The sequence below is a fragment of the Oncorhynchus mykiss genome, chromosome 22 (genome assembly GCF_013265735.2).
Source record: "Oncorhynchus mykiss isolate Arlee chromosome 22, USDA_OmykA_1.1, whole genome shotgun sequence".
NCBI lineage: Eukaryota > Metazoa > Chordata > Actinopteri > Salmoniformes > Salmonidae > Oncorhynchus > Oncorhynchus mykiss.
In genome coordinates, this window is record NC_048586.1 from 14,085,824 (window position 1) to 14,108,744 (window position 22,921).

At 42.0% G+C, this 22,921-nt stretch overlaps 1 protein-coding gene across 2 annotated transcripts; it reads left to right on the top strand.

The window, feature by feature from the left end:
* The first annotated feature begins 137 nt into the window (after positions 1-137).
* gtpbp8 (GTP binding protein 8 (putative)) lies at positions 138-22,854 on the top strand. 2 transcript variants are annotated; one of them, XM_021578995.2, is made up of 7 exons: positions 138-258; positions 763-1,099; positions 9,605-9,703; positions 9,828-9,958; positions 11,007-11,106; positions 18,946-19,061; positions 21,403-22,854. In XM_021578995.2, the coding sequence occupies exons 2-7, from the start codon at positions 782-784 to the stop codon at positions 21,491-21,493; spliced, it is 855 nt and encodes a 284-aa protein (XP_021434670.2). In that variant the 5' UTR covers positions 138-258; positions 763-781; the 3' UTR covers positions 21,494-22,854. The 2 variants fall into 2 exon arrangements, with proteins under 2 accessions (XP_021434670.2, XP_021434669.2); XM_021578994.2 differs by having other exon boundaries at positions 194-358.
* Positions 22,855-22,921: the final 67 nt, after the last annotated feature.

Here is a 22,921-nt window from a genome sequence, read left to right on the forward strand (position 1 = left end):
GTGTAGTGTTAGATTGTAGGGTATTTGTTTATATATTTATTTTTCCATGCAAAGTATAAGGGAGTTCCACTCCAGTCTAGTAGGTGGCGGTAATACAATATTTAGTGGCTGCCTTTATACCTCATCGAAGAAGAAACAGACTTCGAGAATGGAGAGGGTGGTTTTAAGGCGGAACTACAATCGTGTCAACTTTTGTCTGCCGGTTGCATTTCAATGTAACCATCAAAAATCAAACATGGAGGACGTTGACTAGAAAATGTACGTGTAACAATGCATCTCTTCGTAATTTGATCAATATATGTATTGTCACATTTAAACGCGCAGGAATTATTGGCGTAGTATTTCAGCAAGTCATTGGGTAAGTTTAATTAATTAAGAATTGCGAAGTGAACAGATAGCTAGCTAGTTGCCATAAAATGTAATAATAGCCATGTCATGTGTTAACCTAACGTTACCCATTAAATCCCAAGTTCATGAACATTGGGAAACGACGGCACAATATTTTTAAAAGACGTCACCTTCATTTCACCTTTTTATTTTCGTCCGGGCAGGCAAACGCGTTCCGACAGTTGTGACTTTATCAGAGCATCAAGAGATGTGCCAAACCCATTGTATTATTATTAAAGTGCTTAGGTGATAATGACAATTGCCTACACTTGTGTGAGGGCAGTGCATAGTGGTATACGAAAACAGTCAACCAACAATTGTTACTATATAAAAAAAATACACAGAGATAACCTATAAGACATCATACCTTTGCAGCTCACACATCAAACAAAAGATGTTCTGCAGGAGGCTATGGCTAAAGCCAGGGACTGGATTTTGGACTGCATCCCAGCAGGGTGCCCACAATCTGGCTTCTTTCCATCAAGCCTCCCTGCTCCCCCAGAGGAAGCTCCGGGGCCTGCTGTTTCCCTTCAGTGAGCTGGAGCCCCACTTGGCTTGTTCAGTGGATAGGGGCCACTTCCAGCTCTTCCAGCCCAGTGTGGAGGACATAACCAAGGCAGAGAAACTCTTCTCCCCGTCCTCCTCACACAAGATTGATTACCACACCTCCGCCGTGAGGATGGAACACGCGCCCTCACAGAACCAGCCAGAGGTAGGTGGAGGGATGTGTGTTGGATGTATTTTAAAATAGTTGTGAATGTACATACTAGTTTGATTTGAAATAAAAAACACTTGTATAGGCAAGGTCTTATTTCACTTTTAGATCACAATATGCAGCTTCAATTTAACATTGGTGTCTCAAGAAAGATGAAAAGATGTTATTGTTAAACATTTTTTTTAAAACATCAGGGTTTCAAAAAGCTTGTCAGACATGGAGCAGCGATCTGGTCTGAAGATACGTCCTCTGTTGGAAAAGCCACTCCACAACTGCAGAGAATGCTGGAATATGTACAGTTGAAGTCGGAAGTTTACATGCACTTAGGTTGGAGTCACTAAAACTTGTTTTTCAACCACTCCACTCATTTCTTGTTAACAAACTATAGTTTTGGCACGTCGGTTAGGACATCTACTTTGTGCATGACGCAAGTAATTTTTCCAACCATTGTTTACATACAGTCAATTATAAGTGAAATCATCTGTATCACAATTCCAGTGGGTCAGAAGTTTACATGCACTAAGTTGACTGCCTCTAAACAGCTTGAAAAATGTCAAATGATGTCAAGGCTTTAGAAGATTCTGATAGGCCTTGAAATACATCCACATGTACACCTCCAATTTACTCAAATTACGTCTATTAGCCTATCTTCAAATTTAGTGCCTCTTTGCTTGACATCATGGGAAAATAAATTGTAGAACAATTTCCAAACGCCTGAAGGTACCACATTCATCTGTACAAACAATAGTATGGAAGTATAAACACCATGGGACACACAATTTCCTAAAGATTATACATTTGCCTTTGTTGACAGGAAACGGCTATATTGTGGTATGGTTATTTTCCGTCACCACCCACAGGAACGACACACAACTCAGGGAGTTCAACCAATACACAGATTCCGATGTATCCCAAAGCTAGTCAAACTGTGTGTCAAATGAAGTCTAAGAGTCTATATAATTTGAGGATGAAAACAAAAATTGTAACCTTTTATTTAACTAGGCAACGTCAGTTAACAACATTCTTATTTACAATGACGGCCTAGGAACAGTGGGTTAACCGCCTTGTTCAGGGGCAGAACTAAAGATTTCTATCTTGTCAGCTCGGGAATCAATCTAGCTACGTTTCGGTTACTGTCCCAATGCTCTAACCCCTAGGCTACCTGCCGCCCCTAAGTATTAAACCTCATTGTTTTGGCAAGCCTAAATAAGTTCTGGAGTAAAAATGTGCTTAACAAGTCACATAAGTTGCATGGACTCTGTGTGCAATAATAGTGTTTAACATGATTTTCCTGTTTTTCTTATGTTTGGGGCAAATCAAATACAACACATTACTGAGTAGCACTCTCCATATTTTCAAGCATAGTGTTGGCTGCATCATGTTATACGTATACTTATAATCGTTAAGGACTGGGGAGTTTTACAGGATAAAAAAAAATGTAATGGAGCTAGGTACAGTCTGTTAGAGGAATTTAGTTCCTATGTGTTCATTAACCAATTCAATTAAAACACTGTCCGTTTTATAAGAATTTGTAAGGTTCTTATTTACATAAAATAGACAGAGACCAGTCATCAACATTAACCAATAGCGTTAATTCTCGAGCGCTCTGGTCATAATACCATGTACATTGGTTTATATACCTCGCATTTCGTCAAATGTCCCTCCTCTCAGATACAATGGCAATATAGTTCACAAGCCTTCTCACATTGTCTGCCACCTGTTAAACAATCTACTACAAGCCCAAGGTCTCTCCCCTCCCTGGGTGGGGACAGAATGTCCTGTAAGGAACACAGTCTTCCAGCCGGTCTGACGATAGCTCCATTATGGTTCCACATAGCCTGGTTCCTCTCTAGGTTTCTTCCTAGGTTTTGGCCTTTCTAGGGAGTTTTTCCTAGCCACTGTGCTTCTACACCTGCATTGCTTGCTGTTTGGGGTTTTAGGCTGGGTTTCTGTACAGCACTTTGAGATATCAGCTGATGTACGAAGGGCTATATAAATTTGATTTGATTAGTTTCTAACAAGGAACAGAAAGTCCTTGTTCTAATTCTTGACTAAAACTACACGCATTATATTCAGTGTTTTGATTATAATAAGATTCATACAGTGACAGGGTAGTATTCTGTTTAGTTATAGTTCTACGTTAAATGTATACATAATTTAGTCATTATTCATATAAATCCCATAACACAATCCTAGAGGAAAACCCGGTCTGCTTTCCACCAGACACTGGGAGATGCTTTCCCCTTTCAGAGGTACAATAACCTAATCTACACTGGAGTTGCTTACCAAGAAGACAGTGAATGTTCCTGAACGGACGAGATACAGTTCTGACTTAAATCTACTTGAAAATCTATGGCAAGACCTGAAAAGAATTGTCTAACAATAATTAACAACCAATTTGACAGAGCTTGAATAATGTTTAAAACAATAATGGGCAAGTATTGCACATTCCACGTGTGGATAGATCTAAGAGACTTATCCAGAAAGACTCACAGCTGTAATCGCTGCCAAAGGTGCTTCTACAAAGTATTGACAGGTGTGTGAATACTTATGTAAACAAAATATTTCTGTATTTAGTTTTCAATAAATTAGCAAACATATTTCTAAAAACATGCTTTCACTTGGTTATTATGGTGTGTGTGTGTGTGTGTGTGTGTGTGTGTGTGTGTGTGTGTGTGTGTGTGTGTGTGTGTGTGTGTGTGTGTGTGTGTGTGTGTGTGTGTGTGTGTGTGTGTGTGTGTGTGTGTAGATAAAAATATATATTTAATCCATTTTGAATTCAGACTGTAACAAAACAATGTGCACTATGTCACGGGGTATGATAACTTTCTGAAGGCACTGTAGGGGACACACTAAAGTGATCCTGTGCAAATGTGGGCTTAGGATAGTGCGAGACAGTAATAACCTCAGCAAAGCCATTTCCAAAGCCTTTATCTGTAGATTTATGGCAGTCTAATGGTGAGCTATAGTGTGTGAGCAAAGCATCTTTCATGCTGTGGAAAGTGAACTTCAAGGTCAGTGGAACTTACAGGTTGCAAACCTTCCTCTTCGGCATCATTATCCTTTTCTTCAGAGGTTGTGTCTTCAAAATTAGCAAAAGCAGCAATCATGTTACCACAGTGTTGACTTTGGTTGTTTGATTTTGTTTGACGACTGGACCAGAGATCAAGAGTGAAACAGATGTTGCTGACCCTAGATGAGACATAAGGCTATCCTCCATCTTGATTTTCTGTTCACAGAATTGTATATAAACATTTGCCTTTTTTGCCAAACTTTTAGTACTGATTATTTCAGGGCATTTGAAATATGTTTTGGAAAAATATTTGAAAATTGTTTGAGGACAGCGTTGCATACTCTTGGCATTCTCTCAACCAGCTTCGACTGGAATGCTCTTCCAAATGTCTTGATGGAGTTCTCACATATGCTGAGCACTTGTTGGCTGTTTTTCTTTCACTCTGCGGTCCAACTCATACCAAACCATCTCAATTGGGTTGAGTTCAGGTGATTGTGGAGGCCAGGTCATCTGATGCAGCACTACATCACTCGCCGCCTTGGTCAAATGGCCCTTACACAGTGTGTTGGGTCATTCTCCTGTAGAAAACAATGAATAGTCCCACTAAGCGCAAACCAGATGGGATGGCATATCGCTGCAGAATGCTGTGGTAGCCATGCTGGTTAAGTGTGCCTTGAATTCTAAATAAATCAATGATGGTGTCACCAGCAAAGCACACCATCACACCTCCTCCATTCTTAACGGGGGGGGGGGGGGGGGGGGGGGGTCAATGTCAATAGTCCGGTGGCCCTTTTTTGATTGCTGAATAATTAGTCTTATGGCTTGGGGGTAGAAGCTGCTAAGGAGCCTTTTGGTCCAAGACTTGGTGTTCCGGTACCGCTTGCCGTGAGGTAGCAGAGAGAACAGTCCATGACTTGGGTAACTGGAGTCTCTGACCATTTTTGGGGGGCTTTCCTCTGACGCTGCCTAGTATATAGGTCCTGGATGGCAGGAAGCTCGGCCTCAGTGATGTACTGGGCCGTACGCACTACCCTCTGTAGCGCCTTATGGTCAGATGCCGAGCAGTTTCCATACTAGGCGGTGATGCAACCATGCTCTCTGGTGCAGCTGTATACCTTTTTGAGGATCTGGGGACCCATGACACATCTTTTCAATCTTCTGAGGTGGAAAATGTGTTGTCGTGCCCTCTTAACGACTGTCTTGGTGTGTTTGGACCATGATAGTTCGTTGGTGATGTGGACACCAAGGAACTTGAAGCTCTCAACCTGCTCCATTACAGCTCCGATGTAAATTAATTATTTGCCTACCTCCTCGTGCATTTGCACACAATGTATATAGACTCTTTTTATTTTTTAATTCTACTGTGTTATTGACTTGTTTATTGTTTACTCCATGTGTAACTCTGTTGTTGTCTGTTCACACTGCTATGTTTTATCTTGGCCAGGTCGCAGTTGTAAATGAGAACTTGTTCTCAACTAGCCTAACTGGTTAAATAAAGGTGAAATAAATAAAAATATATATAATAATGGGGGCCTGTTCAGCCCACCTTTTCCTGTCGTCCACAATATGCTATTTTGTCTTTGAGGGAGAGGTTATTGTCCTGGCACCACACTGCCAGGTCTCTGACCTCCTCGCTATAGGCTGTCTCATCGTTGTCAGTTGTCAGGCCTACCACTGTTGTGTCGTCAGCAAACTTAATGATGGTGTTAGAGTCGTATTTGGCCATGCAGTCGTGGGTGAACAGGGAGTACAGGAGGGGACTAAGTACACACCCCTGAGGGGCCCCAGTCTTGAGGGTCAGCATGGCAGATCTGGGGGTGGCCTGTCAGGAGATCCAGTTGCAGAGGGAGGTGTTTAGTCCCAAGGTCCTTAGCTCAGTGATGAGCTTTGTGGGCACGATGGTGTTGAATGCTGAGTTGTAGTCAATGAACAGCATTCTGAAATAGGTGTTTCTTATGTCCAGGTGAGAAAGGGCTGTGTGGAGTGCGATTGAGATTGTGTCATCTGTGGATCTGTTGGGGCGGTATGCGAATTGTAGTGGGTCTAGGGTGTCCGGGAGGATGCTTTTGATGTGAGCCATGTCCAGCCTTTCAAAGCTCTTCATGGCTACCGACGTGAGTGCTACGGGGCGGTAATCATTTAGGCAGGTTACCTTCACATCCTTGGGCACAGGGACTATGGTGGTCTGCTTGAAACATGTAGGTATTACATACTGCCAGGGAGAGGTTGAAAATGTCAGTAAAGACACTTGCCAGTTGGTCCACACATGATTTAAGTACATGTCCTGGTAATCTGTCTGGCCCCGCGGCTTTGAATTTTTACCGCGTCATCTGACCACTTCCGTATTGAGTGAGTCACTGGTTCTTCCTGCTTTAGTTTTTGCTTGTAAGCAGGAATCTGGAGGATATAATTATGGTCAGATTTGTCAAATGGAGGGCGAGGGAGAGCTTTGTACACGTGTGTGGAGTAAAGGTGGTCCAGAGTTGTCTTTTTTCTCTCTGGTTGCACATTTGACATGCCGGTAGAAATTGGGTCAAATGGATTTAAGTTTGCCTGCAGTAAACTCCCCGGCCACTAGGAGCGCAACTTCTGGATGAGCATTTCCTTGTTTGCTATTGGCCTTATACAGTTGGTTGAGTGCGGTCTTAGTTCCAGCAACGGTTTGTGGTGGTAAATAGACCGCTACAAATAATACAGATAGTGTGGTCTATAGCTTATCATAAGGTACTCTACTTCAGGCGAGCAATACCTTGAGACTGCTTTAATATTAGACATCCCGCACCAGCTGTTATTGAAAAATAGAAACACACCCCTTGTCTTACCAGACGCAGATTCTCTGTTCTGCCGGGAAATCCCACTAGCTTTATTTTATCCGTGTCGTCGTTGTTCAGCCATGACTTGTGAAACATAAGCATTAGAGTTTAATATCTCGTTGGTTGGATAATCTTGATCGTAGGTCAAGGTCGATTTTATATTTCAATGCTTGTATGTTGGCCAATAGAACGGATGGCAGTGGGGGTTTACTCGTTCGCCTACAAATTCTCAGATGGCAGCCCGACCTCCGCCCCCTTTTTCTCCATCTTTTCTTCTTCACGCAAATGACAGGGATTTGGGCCTGTTCCTGAGAAAGCAGTATATTCTTTGCGTCGGACTCGTTAAAGGAAAAAGCTTCTTCCAGTTCTTGGTGAGTAATCGCTGTTTTGATGTCCAAAAGTTATTTCCGATCATAAGAGACGGTAGCAGCAACATTATGTATAAAATAAGTAGTGAACAACTAAATAAAAAGCGAACAAAATAGCACAGTTGGTTAGGAGCACTTAAAACGTCAGGCAACCCCTCCAGCGCCATTCTACAATTCGACCATGAAGGCCTGATTCGAGGAGACTGCGTGAATAATTGATGTTGAGATGTGTCTGTTACTTGAACTCTGTAAAGCATTTATTTGGGCTGCAATTGCTGAGGCAGGTAACTCTAATGAACTTATCTTCTGCAGCAGATGTAACTCTGGGTCTTCCTTTCCTGTGGTGGTCCTCATGAGAGGCAGTTTCGTCGTAGCGATTGATTGTTTTTGCGGCTGCACTTATAGAAACTTTGAAAGTTCCTGAAATTTTCTAGATTGACTGACCTTCATGTCTTCAAGTAATGATGACTGTCTTTTTTTCTCTTTGCTTATCTGAGCTGTTCTTGCCATAATATGGGACTTGGTCTTTTACCAGATAGGGCTATTTTCTGTATACCACGCCTACCTTGTCACAACACAACTGATTTGGCTCAAATGCATCAAGAAAATAGTTGATTTGTGGAACATCTTTCAAGGCACAACTGTTAATTGAGATGCATTCCAGGTGACTACCTCGTGAAGCTGGTTGAATGACAAGCATGTGCAAAGCTGTCAAAGGCAAAAGGTGGCTACTTTGAAGAATCTCAAATAGAAAATATATTTAGATTAAAAAAATAATAATTTAAGCACTTTTTTTGGTTACTACATTATTTCATATGTGTTATTTCATAGTGTTGATGTCTTCACTATTATTCTACAATGTAGAAAATAGTAAAAATAAAGAAAAACCCTTGAATGAGTAGCTGTGCCTGCACTTTTGACTGGTACTGTACTTGCATACAACATTTTTTGGGGGGCTGTGAAAATACTAAAATACACAGGAGGAAAAAGTATATTAAATAACAAAAATTCAAATATATTTGAACCCGGGTCTGGAGTGTGTGGGGGCACGTGTGGGTGGGTGGAAGACTGGGGGGGATGACTAAGTGTGTGGAATGGGCAGATTAACCCTCGCCCCCTCCTTCATGCTCTTATGCTTATAAGAATGGAATGAAGTGAACATTGGCCATGGCTTAATAAATTAACTCAATTCTGAAATGTATTCGTGTAACCTCAGTCAGACCAGGACTTGAACCTAGATTCTTCCCCGCAGTTCCAAATGGAAAGATGTTTGGAGAGAGGAGTGGTGCAGAGCCAGAGGGTTCAGTGATTGTGAGACACGTGGTTTTAGTTACCGCTCGGCTCACCACCTCTCCCCTGTCGGTGTGATTTATCCCCCGGCAACATGGGGGAGCGGCTCTCTGCATCCATCTTGTGTCAGACAGACTCCATCTTGTGTCAGAGACAGATGGCTCCAGCAGCTCTGATTTGTCCGCTGGGACTCCAGGGATATTACAGTAGCACACTGTCATATCTCTACAAATGACAGATTTTATATCATGGCTGGCAACACACAGTTGCAAACCCAAAGCAGTGTGCTCAGCATCGCAGAATATACTTTAAGGTGAACTTATCTAGTTTTCAAATATCTACACACACTAAGCTTTAACTTCAAAGTGATAATACAAAAAAAACTCTTTTTTTCATGTGTATATATACACACTACCGTTCAAAAGTTTGGGGTCACTTAGAAATGTCCTTGTTTTTGAAAGAAAAGCACTTTTTTTTTTTTTTTTTTTTTTTTTTTTCCCATTTTAAAATAACATCGGATTGATCAGAAATACAGTGTAGACATTTGTTATTGTTGTAAATTACTATTATAGCTGGAAACGGCTGATTTTGAATGGAATATGGTAGGTGTACAGAGGCCCATTATCAGCAACCATCACTCCTGTGTTCCAATGACACGTTGTGTTAAATAATACAAGTTTATCATTTTAAAAGGCTAATTGATCATTAGACAACACTTTTGCAATTATGTTAGCACAGCTGAAAACAGTTGTGCTGATTGAAGAAGCAATAAACTGGCCCGCCTTTTAGACTAATTGAGTATCTGGAGCATCAGCATTTGTGGGTTCGATTACAGGCTCAAAATAGCCAGAAACAAAAGTTTTCTGTCAAAAACAAGGACATTTCGAAGTGACCCCAAACGTTTGAGCTGTAGTATATTTAATATTTTCAATTTGGTCAGCTTGTTGTTTAGGTCCTTACACCCTTTTGGATGTTTGTGTTGTAATATTGATCATGGTGATTGTCTATGCGTTGCCAGGTGTGTTTCATCGGCAGGAGTAATGTGGGGAAGTCGTCTCTCATCAGAGCTCTGTTCTCCCTGGCTCCTGATGTAGAAATTCGAGTCTCCAAAACACCAGTGAGTAAACTAAGATCTGTTGTTTATTGGGGGGGGGGGTCCTACATTGTGTTATCGCTCTGTCTCATTCCATACATTCTCTAAGTTACTTTCACTACCTGGCATTTTATCCATTCTCTCTCAGGGCCATACCAAGAAGATGAACTTTTTCAAAGTGGGCAAAGCTTTCACTATGGTGGACATGCCTGGTTATGGATACAGGGCTCCCAAGGACTTTGTGGAGATGGTGGAGCACTATCTGGGTACAAGAAAAAAGTAGGTATTCGGGATGTTTTAGCTTTACGTTATGTGGCCGTCAATCAATGTACAGTAAGTATACTGAACAAAAATCTAAATGCAACATGCAACATTTTCTAATATTTTACTGAGTTACAGTTCATATGAGGAAATCAGGCAATTTAAATGAATTCATTAGGCCCTAATCTGTGAAGTTCACATAACTGGGTAGGGGTGCAGCCATGGGTGGGCCTGAGAGGGCATAGGGTCCAGACAATCTGAATGAGTTTTTCCCCACAAAGGGCTTTATTACAGACAGAAATACTCCTCAGCACCTCCCCCACCCCTCAGACGATCTCGCAGGTGAAGAAGTCGTATGTGGAGATCCTGGACTGTGCGGTTGTGAGGCCGGTTGGACGTATTGCCAAATTCTCTAAAATGACATTGGAGGCAGCTTATGGACATTAAATTCTCTGGCAACCGCTCTGGTGGACATTCCTGCAGTCAGCATGCCAATTGAATGCTCCCTCAACTTGAGACATCTGTGGCATTGTGTTGTGTGACAAAACTGCACATTTTAAAGGGGCCTTTTATTGTCCCCAGCACAAGGTGCACCTGTATAATGATCATGCTGATTAATTTGTTTATTGATATGCCACTCCTGTCAGGTGGATGGATTATCTTGCCAAATGACAAATGCTCACTAATATGAATGTAAATACATTTGTGCACAAAATTGGAAAGAAAACTTGTGTATGGAAAAAATCTGGTATTTTGTATTTCAGTTCATGAAACATGGAACTAACACTTGACATGTTGCATTTCTATTTTTGTTCAGTGTAGATCAGGGCTCTCCAACCCGGTTTCTGGAGAGCTACCCTCCTGTAGGTTTGCGATCCAATCCCAGTTGTAAACTAACCTGATTCAGCTTATAAACCAGCTAATTATTAGAATTGGGTGTGCTTGATAACCAACAGGACGGTAACTCTCAAAGAGCAGGGTTGGAGAGTCTTGATGTAGATCGAATGCATTTGTCTGTTTGTGTGACATGATCATGCTTCCCTCTGCTGTGTTACATTTCTATCAGTCTGGTAAGGACCTTCCTATTGGTGGACGGCAGTGTTGGGCTGCAAGAGGCAGATATGATCGCCCTGGAGATGTGTGAAGAGTTCAGTCGGCCTTACGTGGTGAGATTAACCTCTATAGCCTCTGTTTTAATTGAATATTTATTTATATATATACATACACACACATACAGTTGAAGTCGGAAGTTTACGTACACCTTAGCCAAATGCATTTAAACTCAGGTTTTCACGTTCTTGACATTTAATCCTCGTAAAAATTTGCTGTCTTAGGTCAGTTAGGATCACCACTTCATTAATAGTAATAGAAGAGTAATAGAGTAATAGAAGAGATTTCTTTCAGCTTTTATTTCTTTCATCACATTCTCAGTGGGTCAGAAGTTTACATACACTAAATTAGTATTAGGTAGAATTGCCTTTAAATTGTTGAACTTGGGTCAAAAGTTTTGGGTAGCCTTCCACAAGCTTCCCACAATAAGTTGGTGAATTTTGGCCCATTCCTCCTGACAGAGCTGGTGTAGCTGAGTCAGGTTTCTAGGCCTCCTTGCTCACACACACTTTTTCAGTTCTGCCCACACATTTTCTATAGGATTGAGGTCAGGGCTTTGTGATGACCACTACAATACCTTGACTTTGTTGTCCTTAAGCCATTTGGCCACAACTTTGGAAGTATGCTTGGGGTCATTGTTGAAAGACCCATTTGCGACCATGCTTTAACTTCCTGACTGATGCTGCTTCAATATATCCACATAATTTCCCTCCCTCATGATGCCATCTATTTCCTGAAGTGCACAAGTCCCTCCTGCAACAAAGCACCCCCACAACATGATGCTGCCACCCCCGTGCTTCACGGTTGGGATGATGTTCTTAGGCTTGCAAGCATCCCCCTTTTCCCTCCAAACATAATGATGGGCATTATGGCCAAACAGTTCTATTTTTGTTTCATCAGACCAGAGGACATTTCTCCAAAAAGTACGATCTTTGTCCCCATGGTTCACCCCAGACCTGACTGCCCTCGACCAGCAGAAAAACATCCTGTGGCGGACTGCAATATCATCGAATAGTCCCCGTGATATGCAACTGTTCAGGGAAGTCCGGAACCAATACACGCAGTCAGTCAGGAAAGCTAAGGCCAGCTTCTTCAGGCAGAAGTTTGCATCCTGTAGCTCCAACTCCAAAAAGTTCTGGGACACTGTGAAGTCAATGGAGAACAAGAGCACCTCCTCCCAGCTGCCCACTGCACTGAGGCTAGGTAACACGGTCACCACCGATAAATCCATGATTATCGAAAACTTCAATGAGCATTTCTCAACGGCTGGCCATGCCTTCCGCCTGGCTACTTCAACCTCGGCCAACAGCCCCGCCCCCCCCGCTGCTCCTCGCCCAAGCCTCTCCAGGTTCTCCTTTACCCAAATCCAGATAGCAGATGTTCTGAAAGAGCTGCAAAACCTGGACCCGTACAAATCAGCTGGGCTTGACAATCTGGACCCTCTATTTCTGAAACTATCCGCCACCATTGTCGCAACCCCTATTACCAGCCTGTTCAACCTCTCTTTCATATCGTCTGAGATCCCCAAGGATTGGAAAGCTGCCGCAGTCATCCCCCTCTTCAAAGGGGGAGACACCCTGGACCCAAACTGTTACAGACCTATATCCATCCTGCCCTGCCTATCTAAGGTCTTCGAAAGCCAAGTCAACAAACAGGTCACTGACCATCTCGAATCCCACTGTACCTTCTCCGCTGTGCAATCTGGTTTCCGAGCCGGTCACGGGTGCACCTCAGCCACACTCAAGGTACTAAACGATATCATAACCGCCATTGATAAAAGACAGTACTGTGCAGCCGTCTTCATCGACCTTGCCAAGGCTTTCGACTCTGTCAATCACCATATTCTTATCGGCAGACTCAGTAGCCTCGGTTTTTCGGATGACTGCCTTGCCTGGTTCACCAATTACTTTGCAGACAGAGTTCAGTGTGTCAAATCGGAGGGCATGCTGTCCGGTCCTCTGGCAGTCTCTATGGGGGTGCCACAGGGTTCAATTCTCGGGCCGACTCTTTTCTCTGTATACATCAATGATGTTGCTCTTGCTGCGGGCGATTCCCTGATCCACCTCTACGCAGACGACACCATTCTATATACTTTCGGCCCGTCATTGGACACTGTGCTATCTAACCTCCAAACAAGCTTCAATGCCATACAACACTCCTTCCGTGGCCTCCGACTGCTCTTAAACGCTAGTAAAACCAAATGCATGCTTTTCAACCGATCGCTGCCTGCACCCGCATGCCCACCTAGCATCACCACCCTGGATGGTTCCGACCTAGAATATGTGGACATCTATAAGTACCTAGGTGTCTGGCTAGACTGCAAACTCTCCTTCCAGACTCATATCAAACATCTCCAATCGAAAATCAAATCAAGAGTCGGCTTTCTATTCCGCAACAAAGCCTCCTTCACTCACGCCGCCAAGCTTACCCTAGTAAAACTGACTATCCTACCGATCCTCGACTTCGGCGATGTCATCTACAAAATGGCTTCCAACACTCTACTCAGCAAACTGGATGCAGTCTATCACAGTGCCATCCGTTTTGTCACTAAAGCACCTTATACCACCCACCACTGCGACTTGTATGCGCTAGTCGGCTGGCCCTCGCTACATATTCGTCGCCAGACCCACTGGCTCCAGGTCATCTACAAGTCCATGCTAGGTAAAGCTCCGCCTTATCTCAGCTCACTGGTCACGATGGCAACACCCATCCGTAGCACGCGCTCCAGCAGGTGTATCTCACTGATCATCCCTAAAGCCAACACCTCATTTGGCCGCCTTTCGTTCCAGTACTCTGCTGCCTGTGACTGGAACGAATTGCAAAAATCGCTGAAGTTGGAGACTTTTATCTCCCTCACCAACTTCAAACATCAGCTATCTGAGCAGCTAACCGATCGCTGCAGCTGTACATAGTCTATTGGTAAATAGCCCACCCATTTTCACCTACCTCATCCCCATACTGTTTTTATTTATTTTTCTGCTCTTTTGCACACCAATATCTCTACCTGTACATGACCATCTGATCATTTATCACTCCAGTGTTAATCTGCAAAATTGTAATTATTCGCCTACCTCATGCCTTTTGCACACATTGTATATAGACTCCCCCTTTGTTTTCTACTGTGTTATTGACTTGTTAATTGTTTACTCCATGTGTAACTCTGTGTTGTCTGCTCATACTGCTATGCTTTATCTTGGCCAGGTCGCAGTTGCAAATGAGAACTTGTTCTCAACTAGCCTACCTGGTTAAATAAAGGTGAAATAAAAAATAAATAAATTTAAAAAAATTAAAAAAAATGTGCAGTTGCAAACCGTAGTCTGGCTTTTTTATGGTGGTTTTGGAGCAGTGGCTGTGGATATTGATACTTTTGTACCTGTTTCCTCCAGCATCTTCACAGGGTCCTTTGCTGTTCCGGGATTTACTTGCACTTTTCCTACCAAAGAACGTTCATCTCTCGGAGACAAAACGCGTCCCCTTCCTGAGCAGTATGATGACTGCGTGGTCCCATGGTGTTTATACTTGCGTGCTGTTTGTACAGATGAACGTGGTACCTTTCAGGCGTTTCGAAATTGCTCCAAAGGATGAACACATTTTTTTCCCTGAGGTCTTGGCTGATTTCTTTTGATTTTCCCATGATGTCAAGCAAAGAGGCATTTAGTTTGAAGGTAGGCCTTGAAATACATCCACAGGTACACCTCCAATTGATTTAAATGTCAGTTAGCCTATCAGAGACTTCTAAAGCCATGCCATCATTTTCTGGAATTTTCCAAGCTGTTTAAAGGCACAGTCAACTTAGTGTATGTGAACTTCTGACCCACAGGAATTGTGATACAGTGAAATAATCTGTCTGTAAACAATTGTTGTTAATTACGTGTCATGCACAAAGTAGATGTCCTAAACGACTTGCCAAAACCATAGTTTGTTAACAAGGAATTTGTGGAGTGGTTGAAAAACGAGTTTTAATGACTCCAACCTAAGTGTATGTAAACTTCCGACTTCAAGTGTGTATATATATATATACACACACATACACACACACACACACACACAGACACAGTGGGGCAAAAAAGTATTTAGTCAGCCACCAATTGTGCATGTTCTCCCACTTAAAATGAAGAGATAGGCCAGTAATTTTCATCATAGGTACACCAACTATGACAGACAAAATGAGAATAAAAAAAATCCAGAAAATCACATTGTATGATTTTTTTTATTAATTTATTTGCAAATTATGGTTGAAAATAAGTTTTTGGTCAATAACTAAAGTTTCTCAATACTTTGTTATATACCCTTTGTTAGCAATGACAAACGTTTTCTGTAAGACTTCACAAGGTTGCTGGTATTTTGGCCCATTCCTCCATGCAGATCTCCTCTAGAGCAGTGATGTTTTGGGGCTGTTGCTGGGCAACACGGACTTTCAACTCCCTCCAAAGATTTTCTATGGGGTTGAGATTTGGAGACTGGCTAGGCCACTCCAGGACCTTGAAATGCTTCTTACGAAGCGACTCCTTCGTTGCCCGGGCGGTGTGTTTGGGATCATTGTCATGCTCAAAATCTCACGATACATGGCCCCATTCATTCTTTCCTTTACACGGATCAGTCGTCCTGGTCCCTTTGCAGAAAAACAGCCCCAAAGCATGATGTTTCCACCCCCATGCTTCACAGTAGGTATGGTGTTCTTCGGATGCAACTCAGCATTCTTTGTCCTCCAAACACGACGAGTTGAGTTTTTACCAAAAAGTTTTATTTGTGTTTCATCTGACCACATGCCATTCTCCCAATCTTCTTCTGGATCAAACTTCAGACGGGCCTGGACATGTACTGGCTTAAGCAGGGGGACACGTCTGGCACTGCAGGATTTGAGTCCCTGGCGGCGTAGTGTGTTACTGATGGTAGGCTTTGTTACTTTGGTCCCAGCTCTCTGCAGGTCATTCACTAGTTCCCCCCGTGTGGTTCTGGGATTTTTGCTCTCCGTTCTTGTGATCATTTTGATCCCACGGGGTGAGATCTTGCATGGAGCCCCAGATCGAGGGAGATTATCAGTGGTCTTGTATGTCTTCCATTTCCTAATAATTGCTCCCACAGTTGATTTCTTCAAACCAAGCTGCTTACCTGTTGCAGATGCAGTCTTCCCAGCCTGGTGCAGGTCTACAATATTGTTTCTGGTGTCCTTTGACAGCTCTTTGGTCTTGGCCATAGTGGAGTTTGGAGTGTGACTGTTTGAGGTTGTGGACAGGTGTCTTTAATACTGATAACAAGTTCAAACAGGTGCCATTAATACAGGTAACGAGTGGAGGACAGAGGAGCCTCTTAAGGAAGTTGTTACAGGTCTGTGAGAGCCAGAAATCGTGCTTGTTTGTAGGTGACCAAATACTTATTTTCCACCATAATTTGCAAATAAAAAAAAATCCTACAATGTGATTTTCTGGATTTTTTTTCTCTAATTTTGTCTGTCATAGTTAGTGTACCTGTGATGAAAATTACAGGCCTCTCATCTTTTTAAGTGGGAGAACTTGCACAATTGGTGACTTTTTTGCCCCACTGTGTGTGTGTGTGTGTGTGTTTTTATATATATATATATATATACAGTGCCTTCCGAAAGTATTCGGCCCCCTTGAACTTTGCGACCTTTTGCCACATTTCAGGCTTCAAACATAAAGATATAAAACTGTATTTTGTGAAGAATCAACAACAAGTGGGACACAATCATGAAGTGGAACGACATTTATTGGATATTTCAAACTTTATTAACAAATCAAAAACTGAAAAATTGGGCGTGCAAAATTATTCAGCCCCCTTAAGTTAATACTTTGTAGCGCCACCTTTTGCTGCAATTACAGCTGTAAGTCGCTTGGGGTATGTCTCTATCAGTTTTGCACATCGAGAGACTGACATTTTTTCCCATTCCTCCTTGCAAAACAGCTCGAGCTCAGTGAGGTTGGATGGAGAGCATTTGTGAACAGCAGTTTTCAGTTCTTTCCACAGATTCTCGATTGGATTCAGCTCTGGACTTTGACTTGGCCATTCTAACACCTGGATATGTTTATTTTTGAACCATTCCATTGTAGATTTTGCTTTATGTTTTGGATCATTGTCTTGTTGGAAGACAAATCTCCGTCCCAGTCTCAGGTCTTTTGCAGACTCCATCAGGTTTTCTTCCAGAATGGTCCTGTATTTGGCTCCATCCATCTTCCCATCAATTTTAACCATCTTCCCTGTCCCTGCTGAAGAAAAGCAGGCCCAAACCATGATGCTGCCACCACCATGTTTGACAGTGGGGATGGTGTGTTCAGCTGTGTTGCCTTTACGCCAAACATAACGTTTTGCATTGTTGCCAAAAAGTTCAATTTTGGTTTCATCTGACCAGAGCACCTTCTTCCATATGTTTGGTGTGTCTCCCAGGTGGCTTGTGGCAAACTTTAAATGACACTTTTTATGTGAAATGGCTTTCTTCTTGCCACTCTTCCATAAAGGCCAGATTTGTGCAATATACGACTGATTGTTGTCCTATGGACAGAGTCTCCCACCTCAGCTGTAGATCTCTGCAGTTCATCCAGAGTGATCATGGGCCTCTTGGCTGCATCTCTGATCAGTCTTCTCCTTGTATGAGCTGAAAGTTTAGAGGGACGGCCAGGTCTTGGTAGATTTGCAGTGGTCTGATACTCCTTCCATTTCAATATTATCGCTTGCACAGTGCTCCTTGGGATGTTTAAAGCTTGGGAAATATTTTTGTATCCAAATCCGGCTTTAAACTTCTTCACAACAGTATCTCGGACCTGCCTGGTGTGTTCCTTTTTCTTCATGATGCTCTCTGCGCTTTTAATGGACCTCTGAGACTATCACAGTGCAGGTGCATTTATACGGAGACTTGATTACACACAGGTGGATTGTATTTATCATCATTAGTCATTTAGGTCAACATTGGATCATTCAGAGATCATCACTGAACTTCTGGAGAGAGTTTGCTGCACTGAAAGTAAAGGGGCTGAATAATTTTGCACGCCCAATTTTTCAGTTTTTGATTTGTTAAAAAAGTTTGAAATATCCAATAAATGTCGTTCCACTTCATGATTGTGTCCCACTTGTTGTTGATTCTTCACAAAAAAATACAGTTTTATATCTTTATGTTTGAAGCCTGAAATGTGGCAAAAGGTCGCAAAGTTCAAGGGGGCCGAATACTTTCGCAAGGCACTGTATATATGGCAAGAGGGCATTGTTAAACAACTCAGTGTTTTGTTTTGTGTCCTTGTATATGTTAAGTTTACATAATTTTGCTGTAATCTAGGTTCTCCATTTTCATTGCATGCCATTTAAGCCTTTTCTGTCCCTCTCCTCCTTAGTGTGTTATGTTCCATCCCACTCACTGTAGAGCGCAGTTTCATGTAGAACGCTCTAACTTGTCCCACTCAGCTATTTAAAAACTGCAGTCCTGGATCCGGCCATTATTGATTGGCCCTGTCCTGTGCTTTAATGCATGGAGCTGTAAATTATTCAAGCTATCAGGTTATTAAGCACTTTGACCACATAACTAAAATGATGTCAACGGGGATCTTAAATAAAGCTTATATCCACCTTGTGGAGCCACAACAGACTAAAGGACTGGCGTCAGATTAAAATGATCCCATTGATGTACTTACATGGAATGAGTGGATGCACTTGTCATATTGCAAATAAAATCCAGGCCTAGCCCTTGCCACTTGCAGCGTCCTAAACCACCCAGAAGATGAGCAAAAAACATTCGCTATTGTTCCTCAGAACCATTTGTTTTGCTTGGGAATTGGGAACACAGTGTCTGATTTAGACTAGGACACAATGAGAACCTGTTTATTCATTCATGATCGTATAGCCTATCAGAACTTGTTAATGAGGCATCTTTGTCATGGTGTGTGACGCAGATTGTGGTGACCAAGATTGATAAGTGCCGCCAGGGGGTGCTGTTGACTAACCTGCTGCAACTTCAGGACGCCATAACACAAACTGTTAGATGCTTCCCACAGCCCTTCCTGGTCAGGTGAGGCACCCACACACCCTACTATTTTCAGTAAATTTTGCACCATATATATCTCTCTTTTTAGACTGATGGCTTGTCACTGTGAACTTGCCATGTCAGAATGTCAATGTGATGTCAGAATTACACACACATCGTTATAGAGCTCGCCTTTATAGTCCTAAACAATGTGTTACCTCTGGTTCGTACGGCCATTGCTATGACGGAAATGAATGGGGAAAGAGTGGGGTTTTGGGATAAATACCGAAAGTAAGGTTAACACAGGAGATGTTTTGTTCTGTGAGTTAATGACCTTTAGGAATTATGGAGCATTTATGTGCTCGTTTTGATTACATAAATGCTTAAAAATTCCCAAAAAGTGACGTTAGCTGAAGAACATTATCTGATTTTAAAAAAAATACATATGTCTTGAAAAGTTATTTTTTTTATCAGATAATCTTTCAGCTAACGTCACTTTTGGGGAATTATGATGCATTTATGATCTCCTAATACCTTTTTTTTTATTTTCTGCATTTATCAGAAAACCCTCCAAAACCACCATTCCTTTCCCCATAGGCTTAACAAGCCATGGCGGAGTTAGTGCTTACAAAAATAAGCCATTACTATTGCTCAATATTCAAGGCCATGGAGTTAGTCACAGAGTCTCACTTATTTGAAAAAAGACCGACTGACACACCCTCTCACTCATTTCACTCATGTCATTGTAGCAATCACATGACTAGACCAAGGTCGTCACAGATGGAATTGTCGTCGTCTACAGGAAGAAAGTGTGGCTGCATGCTGACTGCTTACATACAAAATGTACACTGAGTGTACAAAACATTCCATGACATAGACTGACCAGGTGAATCCAGGTGAAAGCTATGATCCCTTATTGATGTCACTTGTTAAATCCACTTCAAACAGTGTAGATGAAGAGGAGGAGACAGGTTAAAGAAGCGCTTTTAAGCCTTGAGACAATTGAGACATGGATTTTGTATGTGTGCCATTCAGAGGGTGAATGGACAAGACAAAATATTTAAGTGCCTTTTGAATGCTGAAGGGTTTTTCAAGCTCAACAGTTTCCCGTGTGTATCAAGAATGTGTGTACCACTCAAAGGACATCCAGCACACATGACCACTGTGGGAAGCATTGGAGTCAACATGGACCAGCATCTACACCTTGTAGTCCCTGCTACGACAAATTGAAGCTGTTTTGAAGACAAAAGGGGGTGCAACTCAATATTAGGAAGGGGTTCTTCATGTTTGGTATAGTCTGTATTTAGATGAATAGCCTATGTAAGTATAAAAAAATGCAACAGAACATGAATTACATCAATGGATACAAAGACAGTACAGTATTCAATATTAGGAAGGTGTTCTTAATGTTTTGTACACCATGTATATAGCCTATCATCTCAGATATTTCTTGTTCATCCTTTTCGCTAATGGAACGATATGCTTCAGTTCCATCGTCATGCCAACCACACCATACAGTACGGTGATATTGTACTGTAAAATCTCTGTTGCCTTCACTGTATACCAGAAAGTGTGCCATCGTTTAGTGCTGTAGTTTGACTAACCTGTCTTCCTAATTCTTTAGGTGACAGGAAAGGACAGGCTGGATTATGTCACAGTGCAGCTTACATATTATATTATGAGCTGCAGTGCAGTTCAGTCGTCTTTATTGCAAACTGTGAAAGTGCATTTGTGTAAATAAAACCTACCTATCTAATTGGGTCAGATGGCTATCAGTGATCAGATAAGACAAGATAATGGTGGCAGTGACACACACGTATGGTTGGGCACACACATAGACCTGACTGCACACTGTCATTGAAATTGGAGGGAGGGGAATGACCGTGTGCAGGAGTGACACTGTGTGTGTGTGTGAGAGATTGACTGACTGTCACTCACACTCTCGGGGCAAGGCCTTGGGGGTTTCGTCCGGCTGCACATTCCATAGAGGTTGAGTGTCGGAAGAATATCTCACACCAGTAACTAACTGATAACAGACCCACTGAGGTGCTACTCTACAGATACCAGCACACTAATGCGCTAATTTACTAACACGGAAGGGCCCCGTTATAATGGCTCGTAAACTGTACATACACATACCCTAGTATGTTAACTGTACATACACATACCCTAGTATGTTAACTGTACATACACATACCCTAGTATGTTAACTGTCATTCTTCACAGGTAGGCAAACCTACTTTCTCACTTTGACAACTACTTCATTACTCTGTGTTGTGTATAGCAGGCCTCGCCAATTCTATACATGCAAATATGTTTGGATGTCTTCAAAAATTTGAAGCAGTTATATACTGATCTCTCTCTCTCTCTTTCTCCTAATTGACAGTTCTCTCCATTTTTCGGGGATATACCTGCTTCGTTGTTTCATTGCCCATGTGACCGGGAGCATTCAGCTGGGAGACACTTGTCAAAGCTGATCTGAGACCAGTTAACCACCTCTTCTCTTTGACTGCACACTCTGGAGCACAGCTGATAACTTGTTTGAGGAAGTATGAGATGATTCCAATCTATGAACACTCGCACCACTGATACAGTAGCCTATTGTGGACATATTTTAAAACTGACCTGAGATCAGTTGCTATACTTGGTTCGTGTGCTGCTACAGTGTTTCTTTTCTAACCCCTAAACCATTATAACAAAGCAGACAGCGATCTAAGATCTGATCCACTCCCTGTAAGTGCTTTCTTATGGACACGGTACTGTGACTCTACGGGAACTTTCACCTTGGGAACAGAGACAAACTAAAAGCTGACCTGAAGACAGTTTCCCAATAGAGCCGCTTCACCTTTAGTGTTTGTGTACATTGTTTACTATAGTCAGACTGCTATTTCTGTATATACCGTGAATTCTGAAAGTTTTCAGACCCCTTGACTTTTTCCACATTTTGTTACGTTAAACTTATTCTATCGATTCAGTTTTTTTTTTTTACCTCAATCTACACACAATACCCAATAATGACAAAGCAAAAACAGGTTTTTAGAAATGTTTTCAAATTTATTACAAATAAAAAAATGTAACTCACATTTACTTAGGTTTTCAGACCCAGTACTTTGAAACCCCTTTGGCAGCGATTGCAGCCTCGATTCTTTTTGGGTATGACGCTACAAGTTTAGCACACCTGTATTTCTGGAGCTCTGTCAGAGTGACCATCGGGTTCTTGGTAAGCTCCTTGACCAAGGCCGTTTTCCCCCAATTGCTCAGTTTTGCCGGGCGGCCAGCTCTGGGGAGAGTTGGTGGTTCCAAACTTTTACCATTTAAGAATAATGGAGGCCACTGTGTTCAGACATTGTTTGGTAACCTTCTCCAGATCTGTGCCTCGACACAATCCTGTTTCAGAGCTCTACGGACAATTTCTTTGACCTCATGGTTTGGTTTTTGCTCTGACATGCACTGTCAACTGTGGGACCTTACACACAGCTGTGCGCCTTTCCAAATCATGTCCAATTGAATTGACCACAGGTGGACTCCAATCAAGTTGTAGAAACATCTCAAGGGTGATCAGTGGAAACAGGATGCACCTGAGCTCAATTTCGAGTATAATAGCAAAGGGTCTAATAAGTTATGTAAATAAGGTATTTCTGTTTGTCATTGTTTGCAAAAAAAAATTCACTTTGTCATTCTGTGTAGATTGATGATGAAATGTTTTTATTTAATTGATTTTAGAATAAGGTGTAAAAAAATGTGGAAAAGGGAAGGGGTCTGAATACTTTCTGAATGCACTGTATGGTGATGGGAATATGTATTGTTTTAATTTTGTAATAAAAACTATAAAAGGAAACATTTTGTGTTGGTTGTTGTAGAACTATGGACCTAAATGGTCCTTTATAGTAAGCTACTGGTGGAGA